Below are 18,744 nucleotides of genomic sequence, written 5' to 3' on the forward strand. Positions count from 1 at the left end.
AAATTGTACCTCTCTCCACTTTCACCTGAGGTGAAGCAGCAGGTAAAGTACTTCCCAGAGCACTTGGACCACAGCAGCACCAAACACATGGCCTTTCTCTGCCCCTTCTGCCCCAAGGATGGCCTGACTGACGTCTTCAACTGAGGTAACCAGCTGGTGTTAGCAGAACAAATCCCTCCCCTTCTCTCCCTGAGGCCATCCATCCTGGCTGAGGAACCAGCTGGAGGGAGCCAAGGTAAGTCCAAAGGGAAATGTTTTTGGAGAGCCCACACAGGCATGTGAGTATATCACTATTTCCTATTTCAACAATGGAGTAAATGGCTCCAGATGCACGGCTGCAGTTGTCATCCATTTCCCCCAAACCAGTGTGCCCTGACTTTGTCTTCTCCAGGTCTCAGTTCTGTTTCTGGGTCTTCAGGTCCTGAGATCAGTCTCTGATGTGGGACAGGGATACAGCCACTCCTCCCAGGCAGCTGGCAGCAAACATGAGAGGAGAACAGCAGAGAGGTGGGGCCAGCCATGGGAGAACCACACTTCCAGGGCCCAAAAAGGCAAAAACAGACAAGAGCAGAGGTGCACCTGAGAAGAGTGGGATGGATTCTAAAACTGGGACCTGAACACCTGGGCTGGGTAGTTGCTATACATCAGGGAACGTTCCATGGAAAGGGTTAGGAGGAGAGCCAGGGAGGCCACACACACACCTCCAGACCACAGGGTCTCTGGAGCACCCCAACAACCCTTCAGAGGGCCAGTGAGCACTGCCCACAGCCCCAGGCTTTCTCAGGGATCTGCCAGTCACCCAGCACCCTCCCCCACCGTGTTGTGCTTAGGGCAGCATCTATGCCAACCGGGCTTGGGCAACTTTCTCCAAAGCTCCTGGGGAAGGACTAGCTCCCTTCTGAGTCTGGTGATATGACTTTGGAGATGGTCATGTCTGGGGTCAGATCCTGATGCTATCACTGTGTGATTCTGGGCACGTCATTTAACCTCTCTGAGCTAAGTTACAACTGTGTTAACACTCGTAGCTACTGTGAGGATTAGATACAGTGCATGTAACATGACTGGCCCTCGGTAGGAACTTAATAAACAGAGCAAGTCATTGTCATTGCTACCACTGTTAATTCTTCTCGCTGACCCCTGCTTGCCGTAGAAAACAGGGCTGTAGACAGTGCAACTCTCTGTCCTGAAGCATGACGCTATAGCTTCCCATTACCTGCGTGACCCTGCTCAGGCCAAAGCTCCCAGATGCAAGAAAGGATACATCATGTCCTGTAGGGGCGGCTGGGCCGTGGAGGCCCTGGGGGAAAGACCCTCCAAGGAGGCCTGCAGGGTCTGGGCCATGCTATGATCAGCCAGGAGGCCCATGCTCTGGACCTGCGGGGAGAAGAGGGTAGGGAAGACAGGCTTTCTCAGTGCCCACTCCATAGAGGCCCTCTCTACCCTCCACCCCCTGCACTCCTGACCTCCCATTGGCTGCTGTGGCTAGAGCTCCCCACCTCCACAAGGAAGTTGATACAGAGGGTCTGGCCTCACAGTGGCTAAACAGCATCCCCCCCTTTCCACCCACCTGCAGGAAGAAGCCACGCAGAGCCTGGAGTGTGGTGCTGGAGAGGGTAGAGAAGTCAGCCAAAGCTGCGCCTTGCAGAACATGGCCCACCTCTTCACGAGAGAGGATGCTGCTGCTCTGGAACCGCACAAACTGGCCCAGGGAGAGAAGGCCCAAACATGCAGTGATTCGGCATCTCCTTCATTCACAGGTATTTGCTGTGCCCTGCCGGGCTCAGCACTGGGCTGGGGGCATGGATCTGAAGCCCACAGAACTCTGCCTTCAAGAGCTCAGTGTTGGTAGGCAGGGGTGGGGTTGTGTCACAGGAGGGTGAGGTAATGAGGAGGATTGCAAGACCCTGAGAGTTTGCTCTGCTGACCCCTTCAGTCCCACCACTCCTACCCTGCCCCTCTCACTAGACTATGTGTGGTTACCCAGACACACCACCACATTCTCGTATATCTGCTGGTCTCACTTCAATACTGTACCTGCAATACTTTTCCTTCTCTTTGCCTATTAATCCTTCAAGCCTCAGCTAAAATGTTACCTTCACTGCTGAATGTTTTCATTTTATTTAAGAAATACAGGCATTAACTGGGTGCTTACTATATTCTTACTCACTTCTCCCTCACAGCTCTGGCAGAAGCAATTACTCTTTTCTCTGGGTTCCTACACCAACCATTGATTTATTCATTGATCCACTTTACTATCATTCACAGGCTTGCTGCCTTGTTTATTCAGTGGGCACTTACCATGTTCTAGGCACTTAGCATTATCTTCTACTCTTCCATTAATAACCATATTTTAACTATGAATTTCCTTGTCTATCTCCTTCTCTAGACTGAGGGACCTTTAAGGAAGAACATTTGGCTCACTGACATCTTTGGTACCTAGCACAGGATCTGGCAGGTGATGGGAAGGCCTGGTCAATGTTTCATGAGTGAATGAGAAAAAATGTCTGGGTAGTCTGGGCAAAGGAGATGTGGGCATTCAGAGGAATTCTCTAGGCAGGCTTCTTGTAGGGTGAAGGCTCATCCAGCCCCTCTACCTTCTTGGAGGATGGCATTCTTCAGACCACAGGACCATCCTTTCTGCACTTACCAGGGTCATGAGCCTCAAGATCTCAGCTCTGAGGAAGGAATTCTCTCCAGCATCCAGGAGGGTAAATAGCAAAAACCGATTCCAGGGCTGGGAGGCCACATGGAGTGCTATGGGAAACACCAGTCAACCGTGTGTTGTTAATGCTGCTTTTCCAAAGGCCTTGGAACATTGCTAAAGAAAACTTTCTCCTATTGGCTCAAAAAAGGGTTGCTCAGCAAAGGCAGGGCATTGGACAAGCTGACCCCGGGGCGTTTCTTTCTCCTGGGCTTCTATCCACCCATGCTACCTGGCACAGGGAGACCACATATCCCACTATTGTGGGAGGCAGGCAACAGGAAGAGCTCTGCCACTTAAGAGCTATGTGACCTTGGTTGGGGCAAGTTGCTTAACCTCCCTGAACCTCGGTGTCCTCATCTGTATGATGGGCATGGCAGTGCCCTTGCAGTATTGTTAAAAGAATTAAACAAAATGAGTGTGAATCAGGGAGCTCCCTGGTGGCCTAATGGTTAGGATTCTGGGCTTTCACTGCCATGGCCTGGGTTCAATCCCTGGTTGGGGAACTGAGATCCTGCAAGCCACATGGCTCGGCCAAAAAAAAATGAGTGTGAATCACAGAACAGAGGATGGGAGTCTGGGGTGGCAGGGTGGCAGGTGCTGGCCCCGTCCAATCTCCTCCATGAGAACATCAGAGAATGGGGAGGGTTTCTACCGACGTCTGGACTCCGGGCATGCAGGTAGTCAAGCAAGGCCTCCAGGCAGCCGACACAAGCGTGGGACAACAGAGGGTCCTTCTGCAAGAAAACAACAAAAACAAAAACCCCAGAGAAGTTCACGTCCAGTTTTGCTACCAGTGGATTTTGGTGCCAACCAAGAAAAAAACATTTGGTTTTCAAAACAATTTAGATTTCAGAATTTCAGATTTGGGATTGTGGCTCTGTAGATAATCAAGAAATTTCTGTTGGTTTCATCTCTCACCCACACACACAAAGCACGGTGCTTATACTGATGATTTACCTACATCTGAGAGACTGTTTTGCTTCAGAAAAGGATGGGCCCTGGGCCCCGTTAAGAGATTCACAGATTACAGGTTCTGTAAGAGCCACACAGTTTATCTAAGCCAATGCGTGTAAATCTTTTTGTAAAGCAGCAGAACCTTTCATCAAACAAAATTTTATGCTCTAATAAGCATAAGAAAAGAACTTAGGGTTAGGGAGATGCAAATTAAAACCACCTTGAGATACCACTACACACTCATCAACAGCTAAAACTGACAGTACCAAGTGTTGGCAAGAATGTGAAGCAACTGGAACTCTCATGCACTCCTGATGGGAAGGAAAAATGGTGCAGCCACTGATGGCAGTCTGATGGCTTTTTTTTTTTTTAATTAATTTATTTATTTGGCTGTGTTCGGTTGTCGTTGCTGCACACGGGCTTTCTCCAGTTGCGGCGAGCAGGGGCCACTCCTCATTGTGGTGCGCAGGCTTCTCATTGTGGTGGCTTCTCTTATTACGGAGCATAGGCTCTAGGCGTGCAGACTTCAGTAGTTGTGGCACGCAGGCTCAGTAGTTGTGGCTCATGGGCTCTAGAGCTCAGGCTCAGCAGCTGTGGTGACAGGCTCTGTTGCTCCGTGGCATGTGGTTCTTCCCAGACCAAGGATCGAACCCGTGTCCCCTGCATTGACAGGAGGATTCCCAACCACTGTGCCACCAGAGAAGTCCCAGTCTGATGGTTTCTTATAAAGTTAAACATACACTTACCATATGTGGTAGGCAGAATTTTAAGATGGTCCCATGACCTTTGCTCCCAGATGTTATTCCCATGATTAGGTTACATTACATGGCAAAAGGGAGATTGTTTGGGTGGGCCAAATCTAATTACACCAGTCCTTTAAAAGCAGAGTTTTCTCTGGCTGGTAGCAGAAAAAGAACCAGAGAGTCCAGAAGTGTGAGAAGGACTCAACATGCATTGCTGGTTTGAAGATGGAGGGGCTGTGTGAGAAAAAATGTGTGTAGCCTTAAAGAGCTGAAAGACCCACCCACCCCCAACAGGAGGATGAAGTGGATTCTTTCCCAGCTCTCCCAAATAAGCACCCAGCCTGACCAATACCTTGATTTCAGCTTTGTGAGACCCTAAGCAAAGAACCTGGTCAAGCCCACCCGGACTTCTGACGTAGAGAACTGTCAGATAATAAATGGGTGTTGTGTTAAGCCATTACATTTGTGATATGTAGTTACACAGCAATAGAAAACTAATATGTCATTTGACCCACCAATCCCACTCCTAGGTATTTATCCAAGAGAAATAAAAATGGATATTCACAAAGACTTGTACTCCAGTCTTTATTCATGATAGCCAAAAATCTTTAAGTCCCAAATATCTGTCAGTAGGTGAGTGGATCAACAAATTGTGGAATAGCCACATAAGGGGCTACTACTCACCAATAAAAAGAAATGAAGTATTGATAACACAACAATATAAATGAATCTCAAAAGCATTAAGCTAAGTGAAAGAAGATAGACACATAAGACCACATACTTTATGATTTTATTTATGTGGAATTCTAGAAATGGTAAAACTGTAGTGCCAGAAAGCAGATCTGTGTTTGCCAAGGGTCAGGGAAGGGGAGAGGGGACTGACTAAACAGGGGTCCAAGGGAACTTTTTGTGGTGATGGAAATCTATACCAGGATTGTGGTGGTGTTTACAAAACTGTATATGTTTGTCAGAACTCATCTACTTGTACATTTAAAATCAGTGAATTTTATTGCATGTAAGTTATATCTCAATAAAACTGATTTTTTAAAATGTAAAGACAAACTAACAATACCAACAAAAATCCTATGCTCTCATGCTATTCTTTGGAAGGCAGCAACCTGGAGGTTAAGGTATGGGGCAGACTTGGGTTTGAAGCCTTGCTTGGTCACTTACCATCTGTGTGATCCTGGCCAAGGTTACTTGATTTTGCTAAGTGGGGATAAAAGGATTACTTGGGCTGCCAAGAGGGTAAGATGAGCAATGCATACAGAGGGTTTAACCAGTGCTTGGCACAGAGTTAACACTCAAAAAATGGTGACTATACTGAAGGAAAAAAAAAAAAAGAAATCAGTTGGAAATTAATCCCAGGCAATGACTTGTTTATTTATGTATTTATACTATACAGGTAAATCGTAGGATAAATATTCTTCCCACTGTTTAAGATTGTACTAAGATCCTATACTAAAATAATTCTGTTATATTTTTTTTAAAAATGGTGAATATCTTAGTGAAACGTATAATAGGGGAAACACTCTCGCTCTTTAACAACCCCTAAGTCTCCTTCACAGGATCCGTAAGGTCTTTAAGACCTACAGTTTGAAGTGGTTGAGCTAATTCACTAACCTCATTTTACAGCTGAGGAAACTGAGGCCCAGAGAGAAAATACTTGACCTGAGGACACCTGAGTGGTAGGTGGCAGGTCTAGAAACAAATCCTAGGCCTTGTGCCCTTTCTCCTTCTCTAATCTAAAATTAACTCTTAACCAGTGGGCACTTCCACCCTTTTCCCAGGTACCTAAGATTAGCCAGTTCAAAAGTAATCTCTCCTGTGGAGCCTTCCTTGATTCAAATAATAGGTCATTTTGCCATTAATTATAATTTCTTGTGTTTCCTACAATCTGTGAGTGCTTAAATGGCTGAAATGGCATCATATTCATTTCTGCGTCCTCATTCACTCATTCAACGAACATTACTGAATGCCAATTCTGTGGGAGGCTTTATGCTGGGTATTGAGTATAAGGGAATCATTTTCCCACTCTCTGTTTTGAATATTAAAACAGGAACTTCAGCCCTTTCAGAAACATTGGAGAGAAAGCATTTGCCCTTCCTCCCGCCTCTAACTGGCTTCTCCTCACCCAACGAGAGATTTATCTAACAAGTGAGATGCTAGCTTAACACCTACTGAGCCATCAGGGCAGAACTAAGGTATTAAAGGTCATGCTCCCATGAACTCAGACTCTTAAGATCTTGGCCAGCTGGCTAAGTGTCCAACATGGACATTATGGAAATGCAAACACAATTTACCTGCCTATGGGCTCCCGGTCTGGCCCAAGGGAAGGAGGGTAGTTAAAAAATCCTTTTGGATAAGATATGATAAAGCAAGCATAGTAAAATGTTAATGGTAGAATGTACATGGTGGGTATATGAGTGTTCACTGTAAAATTCTTTCGTCTTTGCTGTATGTTTGAAAAATCTCAGACTAAAACAAAAGCCCGTTCTGACCTTAAGTCCCAGCTACATTCTACTATGGTGTTTGTCAGCAATAAAGCTGATGCTTTGGTTCTCATTTGATTCGTAATTTCCCAACTGGATTTGAACCCACAAGGGGAAGGAGACACAAAGATTAACCAGACACAGTCCCTACCTTTGAGGAGCTCACAGCCTGGGGAAGACCGATATGAAAATGGGGACTCACAACAGAGAGAGATAAGTGCTATACGTGATGGCGGTCTGATCCATGAAGAGCACAGAGCCTTTGAATAGATGTGCTGGCAGGACAAGACTCGGCATCCGCACAGCCCGCACAGGGCCCACTTCAGGAGCCTTCTCTACATCCTCACATTTCCGCACTTCCCCCAACCTGTGCACAGGCCCAGTGGGGATCAATCCTTGAACATAATCTCCCACAATCAACAGCCATATCAAATATGTCTGTCATTATCTGGGCGGCCAGCGGAGACCACTCATATCAAGGCCCTGCCCCTCCCCCCGAGGAAGTCTCTGCAACTCCTCTCACTCGTTTGCTGGCTGCCCCCACCTCCCTCTTCTTGCCCATGATGCCTTGCCATCAGACCAGACCACGTGGATCTGTGACTGTCGGTCTTGGGCAAGCTTTAAGGAGCAGGAAAAGAGAGTCCAAGTCTAACTAAAACAGCATAAACATCTGGGGCCTTGGTCACCCTACAGTGACCAGCTCATATTTGAAAATAACAGACAATAAGCTCCTTGAAAGAGAAGAAGGTCTCAGGGAATCATGGGTGGGAACGGGCCAGAGGGCCAAGGACAGGGAATGAGTCCATATCAGAAATTGTGCTGCCATCAAGATCAATCCCATCTCTGATGCCCCCTACCCTCGGGGACCTAGGACAGTCACTTGATATTTCCAGCCCAGCTCAAGCACCTCCCCCAGAAAGCCTTCTCTGACAGCCAGCCTCACAGTCACCCTACACCAGCCTGTAATGTACGTCCTGTGCCCCCACTGTGCAGTGCTTCCCTTCAACCCAGCACTGCCCACTCTGTGTTAGCACCTCTTATCCACATGGCATCATCCACCGCCCCCTGAAACTGTTAACTTCTCAAAGGCGGGAATCTGATTGATCTCCATGCCCCCACCACCCTTCACAGTATGTGACTGCTGGATAAACTATGATCTCCAAGAATCCTCTAAGCTGTAAAACACAAACCCCTCTGAGGTGGATATCTACTGTTTTGCTTGTCCAGGATCCATTCCTCCTCCTTCTAAGAACAGTTTTCTCTTGCAGAACCATTCCTCTCTTATGTTTAGTCCATGTGAGTTAGGGAGAGCTGACCATATGTCCCAGCCTCCAGGAGAGGACACTCACCCAAGGCAGGTCAATCAGAGCATCCCATGTTTTGGGCATAGTGACTGCCACATTACCAAGCCAGGCTAATGAGACTCAATTCTGGGGACTACGAGGAAAGAGAAACTTTCTTTCTTCTGGAAGGACATAAGCCAGGAGCTGCTGCTGGTCATCCTACCAATCCCATGAGAATAAAGCTGACAGAGAAATGCAGAGCCAAGAGATGGAGACAGAGTTCTGATGACACTGTCTGAGCCTCTGGGATCCCAGCTGTGCCTGAAGCCAGTTTTGACCCCTGGACTTCTCAGTTATGAGACAATTTGAGTTTCATTTCTGTCACTGAAACTTTAAAACCAGTCAGACCTCTCTCTAGGCCTTAGTGGGAATACCAGGATCTTGACAGGCAGCCACCCCTTTCTGCTGTCATCCTGGGAGAAGTGGGCTCCACTGCCAGGGTCCCACTCCACAAAGGCCTTACCTGAACCAGGAGGTTCTGCAGTCCGATGACCAGGGACAGCACTTGTGATGTTCCCAGTGGAGCCAGGACAGTGTCCTCAGGGGCTGGCGGTGGCTGGGCCCCTGAGGGCAGCAGAGCAACCAGGGCAGAGGAGAAGCTTTGTTGTAGGGCTGTCCGCAGGAAGCGTAAGATGGCAGCTGAAAGTAGAAAACTCCTTACACCCAGTTCTTGCCTCATTCCCCACCTCCCCACCAGCGCTGTCACAGGTGGAAGACCACGGAGATAATAAAGGGATGACCATGGACTGGTCTGGGTGGGGTGGTCTCATCTCAGAATCTAGGGGAAAGGTTTTTCTTCTCCTGCTAGAGGCCCTTGGTCCCACACCTGAGAGCAGCGCAGCCTTTTTCTTCGGAAAGCTGAGGGCCTTCAATACTTGGTCCAGTTCCACAGACAGTGTCTGATGAACCTGGCAGGGCAGAGGGTAAAGGGATAACCCCCACATTCTGGGAGCTTGGGCAGAAAACCACCTGCTACAATATCTCTTTTACCCCCCCTACACATACCTGCTGCATCCAGAAGGACAGAGGAGGCCACACAGAGTCTTGTGAGCCTCACCGATCCTGGATTCAGGAGCTTGAGGAGGAAAATCAAGCCCAGACCTGGAGAACCTTGCTTCTCCCAAGTGTCCCCCATCCTCAGAGAGCTCCTGCACCAGGGAGTCTTTCCCAGCCTTAGCTGTGGGTCAGTCTCCTCTTCAGCCCACCAACCACCTAACTCAGATCTGGAGTCCAACGGCCCGGAATCAAAATCCTGGCTCTGCCACTTGCCAGCTGTATGGCTGTGGGCAACTCACCGCACTGCACCTCTCTCAGCCTGCCTTACTTCCTTCACCTATGAAAAGGGAACAGTGCCACCTGCTTTCACTCTTCTCTCCAGAGCTCTCGTGAGGAAGAGCTGAGGACCAGCATCGTGAATGTGCTCCTTAATGTCAAAGCAATGACCATACTGAGGGGTTAGTTTGGGTGACAGGTTCAAAGCTGTGAGTCTGCTCTGCTCTACTTACCCAGAACATACGCTGCCTGAAGGCAGCTTTTCCTCTACTTGGATCTACAAGTGCTTGGCACAAAGCAATTCCTCAAAAATGCTTGTTAGGGCTTCCCTTGTGGCGCAGTGGTTAAGAATCCGCCTATCAATACAGGGGACACGAGTTCGAGCCCTGGTATGGGAATATCCCACATGCCACGGAGCAACTAAGCCCGTGCACCACAACTATTGAGCCTGCGCTCTAGGGCCCGCGAGCCACAACTACTGAAGCCCGCGCGCCTAGAGCCCGTGCTCCACAAGAGAAGCCACCGCAACGAAGAGTAGTCCCCGCTCTCTGCAACTAGAGAAAGCCCGTGCACAGCAACGAAGAGTAGCCCCTGCTCTCTGCAACTAGAGAAAGCCCGCGCACAGCAACGAAGACCCAACACAGCCAAAAAAAAAAAAAAAAGTGCTTGTTAGCTGGTGGAATTGGCAGGTTCCAGGCAGAAGAACCAACTTGTATAAAGGTATGGAGATGCCATACTAATCTAAGATGTAAACAGAGGAAGCTGTGTGTGGAGGTTATATGGGAACTCTGTGCTATCTGCTCAGTGTTTTTGTAAATCTAAAACTGTCCTAAAAATAATAGCTATTAAAAATCAACCAAAAACAAACAAAAAAAGTACTGAGATGTGAAAGAGCACAGTTGACTGGGAGAAGAGCAAACACTTGGTCAGAAGACAGGAAAGGAGGGTAGAATGGCAGAAAGTAAGGCTGCAGAGGGGCCTGGTAGGAAGGGTCTCAGCAGCCATGAGGAGAACAAAAAGGCTGCTGAAGGACAGTGAGCAGAGGGTAAGTGTGGACAGACCGTGGCCATAGGGATAGGAGTGGTAGAGCAAGGGAGAGGCTGGACGCCAGAAGACTGTGAATAGGCCATATCAGTGGTGAGGATGAATGATCAGGCCTGAACTAGGGCAGAGGGGAGAACTTAAGAGTAGAGGTAGTTACGTAATTGGCTAGTTATGAGCTGAGGGCCAGGGCAGAACCAAAAACAAGGTGCAGGCTTCCATCCAGGCAGGTGACTGCAGGGGTAGGGGTGGGCCCGATAGCCACACATAGGAAAGTAGGAGAGGTTCCTGTCCCAAATCAACCCCATTGGCAACTAGCTGAGGATCTGCTATAGCGTAGATGTGCCACAGCTTACTGAAACCCTAGAGGCCAAACTTGAAAACTCACTTCACTTCTACACAAATGAGTGTGTGCCTGGCATTAGATTGGCACAGAGCTGGGCACAGTGTGAGGATACCTCAAAGGCTAGGAGATGGTTTATGTCCACTAGGGGCAGCCAGCCTTAGGGAGGAAACACCTGAATGTGAAGCAGCCCACAGAGGAGCTCATGCAGGGCACTAGGATGACAAGGTCGTACGAGAGGGAGGGGCTGCGAGGAAACGGGGTGCTCTGTGGATATGTCCATGGCCCTCCTGTTCCCTGCATCACCTTCTCAAACGGTCACATGACAGCTTACACAGTATGGCACTCACAGCTTGCCACCCACAACTTCAAGGTCACACGCTGGATTCTGCCTTCTTGTCCAGTCTGACAGTCCATTCCCTACACTCCAGCCACGCAGTACCTCACCACCCTTCAAATATATATACCAAGTCTTAAATTTGTGCAGCCTCAGGCCTGTGCTCATATCATTCTCTTTGCCTGGAGCACCCTTCCCCCACTATTTTAGCCGGGTACAGTCTTGCTTACCTTTTAGGGCTTTGCTTAAAGATTACAACACAAGTTCCCCAAGTCTGGGGTATACACTGTATTCATTTTTTATTCCTCTGTGCCTAGAATACAGCCTGGCATGCAGGCGATCCATGTGTGCTAAATGGATTAATGTAAACCAACTTGACAACAGCCTTGAATGTTTTTTCCCTGTTTTGTAGGCAAGGAAAATGAAGCTCAGAGAGTTAAATACCTTGCCAAGGTTACACAACTAATAAGCCACAGATCTGGGATCAGAACTCAAGATCTTGTCACTCCTTGAGTGCCACCCATGCCCCAAAGCAACAGGGGTTAGAAACTAACCTGCAGATTGCTATCGTGCTGCTGGGCAGAGAAGGAGGCAGTGAGCAGCCAGGCGGAGCAGAGGAGCTCCGTCCTGGGAGAGCCCTCCTCAGCCCAGGTGAGGGCCAGCGTCTTCTCTAGAAGCTCTATCAGGGCCGTGCTGCTCAAGAGCACTGCAGCAGCTGTAGAGGGTTGGGCAGGGTAGGCGGTGTTTAGTTAGCACCCGATGGGTGCTTCACACACACATGGTGAATGAACAAAAGGATCAGCTTAAGGCTCTAAGTTTCATTTTGGAACCACAGGTTACTGGAACCAGAAAGGACCTTAGGACCATCCGATCCAGCCACACACACCCTTTTTAATTTTTTTTAGATGGAAAAATTGAGGGCAGCAAGGGCCATAGACACTGCCCAGCACCCTTCCTCTTCACTATGCCAGCCCGGGCCCCAGCACCTCTTTTCTGACTGCCCAGCGTGGTCTGATGAAGGCTCCAATACAGGAAGTTGAAGGAGGGCTGCAGGATGTCCGTGTCAGTGGGACTGCATTTCCCACACAGCTTGCTCACTGCAAGAGATGAGAGTGCCCTGGAGCCCCAGTGCTCAGCACTCCATGGCTTTAGCACATACCAGCACTCACACTTCTTACAGCTAGTGGCCCTCAACTGGCTAATTTCAGATGTCAGTCTTGGGGACCAAGCACAAACTAAGCACCCCTGATATTACGGCTAATGGAAAGAAACAGTGACAAACCCTAAGGTATGTTCACACCCTCTATCTGAACAAACATCAGGCAAGCAGCCCACAGCTGCACATTAGAACAGACTGCACAAGTGTAGGTGGTCAAAAGGCATCCTATGACAGCGCTCATGCCAGCACAGACTCCAGGTTGGAGAGTCTGCAGAGGTCACATAGGCCAACCTGCCACCATCAGCAGAAAGAAGATCCAGTCTCTGAATTCTTCCAGCAACAGGGCACTCACCACCTTCACAAGGGAGCTCTGTAACCATCAATGTGCAGTTCCCTAAACTTGCCGTATTCTCTCTCTCACATCACCTCCATCTGGCTAACTCCTTTCCTCCTATTCAGCAATCAAGATTCAGCTCAAAGTTCACCTCCCTCACGAAGCCTTAATCTCTCACAAGATTAAACGCCTCTTCATGCTCTGCCAGCCCTCAGCGAGCAGTTACTACACTGTAGAGTAGACATCTACAGAGCACATCCCTTTCCTCTTGGGAATTACCACTCCTTGCTCCCCTGCCCCTCACCATCCTAGATATGAAACCTACCTAAGTCTCCATTCCCTTTTTTTTTTTTTTTTTTTTTTGCGGTACGAGGGCCTCTCACTGTTGTGGCCTCTCCCATTGCGGAGCACAGGCTCTGGATGCGCAGGCTCAGCGGCCATGGCTCACGGGCCCAGCTGCTCCACAGCACGTAGGATCTTCCTGGACAGGGGCACGAACCCGTGTCCCCTGCATCGGCAGGCAGACTCTCAACCACTGCGCCACCAGGGAAGCCCCCCTTTTTTTATTTTTTTAATTCAAACAAAAAGTCACAAAAATTATAATCATCCTCATCAGTTCATTCAGTCCCATGTAATTAATTTTTTTTTCATCTTGATCTTTTGTTAGCACTTTTAGGAATTCATCAGTTTTCCATTAGAGTTCTGAACATGCTTATTCATTCAGTTCAGCAGTATAGTCAGTTACCAGAAACCTGTACTTGTCAGAGTCTTTTCCATGAATTCCTTGAAGATGAAACCCTTTTATAGGAACATTTTTGCAAAAGCATCAGAGTACACCCAGAACGGTCTGTAAATGACAGAAGACTTAAAAATGACCATGGTTAAAGATTTGATGAAAGTTCATAATAATGCAATTGACAAGGAAATTTGGTTATTTCATGAGATATACATTTTAAAATAATAACTAGAATTATGACATTATACCAGAACACATAAGATTTTTAGGAAATTCATGTAATGTCTGAAACATTCATATTAACATATTTCCACACAAATAACCCAAAGAAAGTTTAGTATTACTTTTTAAAAATCTTTTAATTTAATTTTATTTATTTTTTTATACAGCAGGTTCTTATTGGTCATCAATTTTATACACATCAGTGTATACATGTCAATTCCAATCGCCCAATTCATCACACCACCATCTCCACCCCTCCGCGGCTTTCCCCCCTTGGCGTCCATATGTTTGTTCTCTACAACTGTGTCTCAACTTCTGCCTTGCAAACTGGTTCATCTGTACCATTTTTCTAGGTTCCACATACACGTGTTAATATTCGATATTTGTTTTCCTCTTTCTGACTTACTTCACTCTATATGACAGTCTCTAGATCCATCCATGTCTCAACAAATGACCCAATTTTGTTCCGTTTTATGGCTGAGTAATATTCCATTGTATATATGTACCACATCTTCTTTATCCATTCGTCTGTTGATGGGCATTTAGGTTGCTTCCATGACCTGGCTATTGTAAATAGTGCTGCAATGAACATTGGGGTGCATGTGTCTTTTTGAATTATGGTTTTCTCTGGGTATATGCCCAGTAGTGGGATTGCTGGATAATATGGTAGTTCTATTTTTAGTTTTTTAAGGAACCTCCACAGTAGCTGTATCAAGTTACATTCCCACCAACAGTGCAAGAGGGTTCCCTTTTCTCCACACCCTCTCCAGCATTTGTTGTTTGTAGATTTTCTGATGATGCCCATTTTAACTGGCGTGAGGTGATACCTCATGGTAGTTTTGATTTGCATTTCTCTAATAATTAGTGATGTTGAGCAGCTTTTCACGTGCCTCTTGGCCATCTGTAGGTCTTCTTTGGAGAAATGTCTATTTAGGTCTTCTGCCCATTTTTGGATTGGGTTGTTTGTTTCTTTAATATTGAGCTGCATGAGCTGTTTATATATTTTGGAGATTATTCCTTTGCCCGTTGATTCATTTCCAAATATTTTCTCCCATTCTGAGGGCTGTCTTTTCGTCTTGTTTACGGTTTCCTTTGCTGTGCAAAAGCTTTGAAGTTTCATTAGGTCCCATTTGCTTATTTTTGTTTTTATTTCCATTACTCTAGGAGGTGGATCAAAAAAGATCTTGCTGTGATTTATGTCAAAGAGTGTTCTTCCTATGTTTTCCTCTAAGAGTTTTACAGTTTCTGGTCTTACATTTAGGTCTCGAATCCATTTTGAGTTTATTTTTGTGTATGGTGTTAGGGAGTGTTCTAATTTCATTCTTTTACATGTAGCTGTCCAGTTTTCCCAGCACCACTTATTGAAGAGACTGTCTTTTCTCCATTGTATATCCTTGCCTCCTTTGTCATAGATTAGTTGACCATAGGTGTGTGGGTTTATCTCTGGGCTTTCTATCTTGTTCCATTTATCTATGTTTCTGTTTTTGTGCCAGTACCATATTGTCTTGATTACTGTAGCTTTGTAGTATAGTCTGAAGTCAGGGAGTCTGATTCCTCCAGCTCCATTTTTTTCCATCAAGACTGCTTTGGCTATTTGGGGTCTTTTGTGTCTCCATACAAATTTAAAAATTTTTTCTTCTAGTTCCGTAAAAAATGCCATTGGTAATTTGATAGGGATTGCATTGAACTGTAGATTGCTTTGGGTAGTATAGTCATTTTCACAATATTGATTCGTCCAATCCAAGAACATGGTGTATCTCTCCATCTGTTGGTATCATCTTTAATTTCTTTCATCAGTGTCTTATAGTTTTCTGCATACAGGTCTTTTGTCTCCCTACGTAGGTTTATTCCTAGGTATTTTATTCTTTTTGTTGCAATGGCAAATGGGAGTGTTTCCTTAATTTCTCTTTCAGATTTTTCATCATTAGCGTATAGGAATGCAAGAGATTTCTGTGCATTAATTTTGTATTCTGCAACTTTACCAAATTCATTGATTAGCTCTAGTAGTTTTCTGGTGGCATTTTTAGGATTCTCTATGTATAGTATCATGTCATCTGCAAACAGCGACAGTTTTACTTCTTCTTTTCCAATTTGTATTCCTTTTATTTCTTTTTCTTCTCTGATTGCCGTGGCTTGGACTTCCAAAACTATGTTGAATAATAGTGGTGACAGTGGACATCCTTGTCTTGTTCCTGATCTTAGAGGAAATGCTTTCAGTTTTTCACCATTGAGACTGATGTTTGCTGTGAGTTTGTCGTACAATGGCCTTTATTATGTTGAGGTAGGTTCCCTCTATGCCCACTTTCTGGAGAGTTTTTTCATAAATGGGTGTTGAATTTTGTCAAAAGCTTTTTCTGCATCTATTAGGATGATCATATGGTTTTTATTCTTCAATTTGTTAATATGGTGTATCACATAGATTGATTTGCGTATATTGAAGAATACTTGCATCCCTGGGATAAATCCCACTTGATCATGGTTTATGATCCTTTTAATGTGTTGCTGGATTCTGTTTGCTAGTATTTTGTTGAGGATTTTTGCATCTATATTCATCAGTGATGTTGGTCTGTAATTTTCTTTTTTGTAGTATCTTTGTCTGGTTTTGGTATCAGGGTGATGGTGGCCTCATAGAATGAGTTTGGGACTGTTCCTTCCTCTGCAATTTTTTGGAAGAGTTTGAGAAGGATGGGTGTTAGCTCTTCTCTAGATGGTTGATAGAATTCACCTGTGAAGCTATCTGGTTCTGGACTTTTGTTTGTTGGAAGATTTTTAATCACAGTTTCAATTTCATTACTTGTGATTGGTCTGTTCATATTTTCTATTTCTTCCTGGTTCAGTCTTGGAAGGTTATACCTTTCTAAGAATTTGTCCAATTCTTCCAGGTGGTCCATTTTATTGGCATAGAGTTGCTTGTAGTAGTCTCTTAGGATGCTTTGTATTTCTGCGGTGTCTGTTGTAACTTCTTCTTTTTCATTTCTAATTTTATTGATTTGAGTCCTCTCCCTCTTTTTCTTGATGAGTCTGGTTAATGGTTTATCAATTTTGTTTATCTTCTCAAAGAACCAGCTTTTAGTTTTATTGATCTTTGTTATTGTTTTGTTTCTATTTCATTTATTTCTGCTCTGATCTTTATGATTTCTTTCCTTCTGCTAACTTTGGGTTTTGTTTGTTCTTCTTTCTCTAGTTCCTTTAGGTGTAAGGTTAGACTGTTGTGTTTTTTTTGCGGTACGCAGGCCTCTCACTGTTGTGGCCTCTCCCGCTGCGGAGCACAGGCTCCCAGATGCGTAGGCTCAGCAGCCATGGCTCATGGGCCCAGCCGCTCTGCGGCACGTGGGATCCTACCGGACCGGGGCACGAACCCGTGTCCCCCACATCGGCAGGCGGACTATCAACCACTGCGCCACCAGGGAAGCCCGGTTAGATTGTTTATTTGAGATTTTTCTTGTTTCTTTAGGTAGGCTTGTACAGCTATAAACTTCCCTCTTAAAACTGCTTTTGCTGCATCCTATAGGTTTTGGATCATAGTGTTTTCACTGTCATTTGTCTCTAGGCGTTTTTTGATTTCCTCTTTGATATCTTCAGTGATCTCTTGGTTATTTAGTAACATATTGTCTAGCCTCCATGTGTTTGTGTTTTTTACGTTTTTTTCCCTGTAATTGATTTCTAATCTCATAGTGTTGTGGTCAGAAAAGATGCTTGATATGATTTCACTTTTCTTAAATTTACTGAAGCTTGATTTGTGACACAGGATGTGATCTGTCCTGGAGAGTGTTCCATGTGCACTTGAGAAGAAAGTGTAATCTGCTGTTTTGGGATGGAATGTCCTATAAATATCAATTAAATCTATCTGGTCTATTGTGTCATTTAAAGCTTCTGTTTCCTTATTTATTTTCATTTTGGATGATCTGTCCATTGGTGTAAGTGAGGTGTTAAAGTCCCCCACTATTATTGTGTTACTGTCGATTTCCTGTTTTATAGCTGTTAGCAGTTGCCTTATGTATTGAGGTGCTCCTATGTTGGGTGCATATATATTTATAATTGTTATATCTTCTTCTTGGATTGATCCCTTGATCATTATGTAGTGTCCTTCCTTGTCTCTTGTAACATTCTTTATTTTAAAGTCTATTTTATCTGATTTGAGTATTGCTACTCCAGCTTTCTTTTGATTTCCATTTGCATGGAATATCTTTTTTTATCCCCTCACTTTCAGTCTGTATGTGTCCCTAGGTCTGAAGTGGGTCTCTTAGAGACAGCATATATATGGGTCTTGTTTTTGTATCCATTCAGCAAGCCTGTGTCTTTTGGTTGGAGCATTTAATCCATTAACGTTTAAGGTAATATCAATATGTATGTTCCTATGACCATTTTCTTAATTGTTTTGGGTTTGTTTTTGTAGTTCCTTTTCTTCTCTTGTGTTTCCCAGTTAGAGAAGTTCCTTTAGCATTTGTTGTAGAGCTGGTTTGGTGGTGCTGAATTCTCTTAGCTTTTGCTTGTCTGTAAAGCTTTTGGTTTCTCCATCAAATCTGAATGAGACCCTTGCTGGGTACAGTAATCTTGTTTTTAGGTTCTTCCCTTTCATCACTTTATTAAGTATATCATGCCACTCCCTTCTGGCTTGTAGAGTTTCTGCTGAGAAATCAACTGTTAACCTTGTGGGAGTTCCCTTGTATGTTATTTGTCGTTTTTCCCTTGCTGCTTTCAATAATTTTTCTTTGTCTTTAATTTTTGCCAATTTGATTACTATGTGTCTCAGCGTGTTTCTCCTTGGGTTTATGCTGTATGGGACTCTCTGTGCTTCCTAGACTTGGGTGGCTATTTCCTTTCCCATGTTAGGGACATTTTCGACTATTCTTCAAATATTTTCTTGGATCCTTTCTCTCTCTCTTCTCCGTCTGGGACCCCTATAATGTGAATGTTGTTGCGTTTAATGTTGTCCCTGAGGTCTCTTAGGCTGTCTTCATTTCTTTTCATTCTTTTTTCTTTATTCTCTTCCACAGCAGTGAATTCCACCATTCTGTCTTCCAGGTCACTTATCTGTTCTTCTGCCTCAGTTATTCTGCTATT

The 18,744-nt window shown here is 45.2% G+C and overlaps 1 protein-coding gene across 1 annotated transcript in view; it reads right to left on the reverse strand.

The window, feature by feature from the left end:
- Positions 1-310: 310 nt before the first annotated feature.
- Positions 311-18,744, reverse strand: part of MEI1 (meiotic double-stranded break formation protein 1) — a 67,313-nt gene continuing 48,879 nt past the window's right edge. The window contains exons 23-31 of the mRNA XM_065886983.1: positions 12,216-12,326; positions 11,784-11,944; positions 9,063-9,144; positions 8,700-8,875; positions 3,357-3,438; positions 2,648-2,754; positions 1,568-1,699; positions 1,262-1,374; positions 311-473 (exon numbers count right to left, since the gene is read on the reverse strand). Of these exons, the coding sequence (XP_065743055.1) occupies positions 428-473; positions 1,262-1,374; positions 1,568-1,699; positions 2,648-2,754; positions 3,357-3,438; positions 8,700-8,875; positions 9,063-9,144; positions 11,784-11,944; positions 12,216-12,326 (1,010 nt within the window). The 3' untranslated portion in view covers positions 311-427. The remainder of the gene's footprint in view (positions 474-1,261; positions 1,375-1,567; positions 1,700-2,647; positions 2,755-3,356; positions 3,439-8,699; positions 8,876-9,062; positions 9,145-11,783; positions 11,945-12,215; positions 12,327-18,744) is intronic.

The sequence above is a fragment of the Phocoena phocoena genome, chromosome 11 (assembly GCF_963924675.1).
Source record: "Phocoena phocoena chromosome 11, mPhoPho1.1, whole genome shotgun sequence".
Lineage (NCBI taxonomy): Eukaryota > Metazoa > Chordata > Mammalia > Artiodactyla > Phocoenidae > Phocoena > Phocoena phocoena.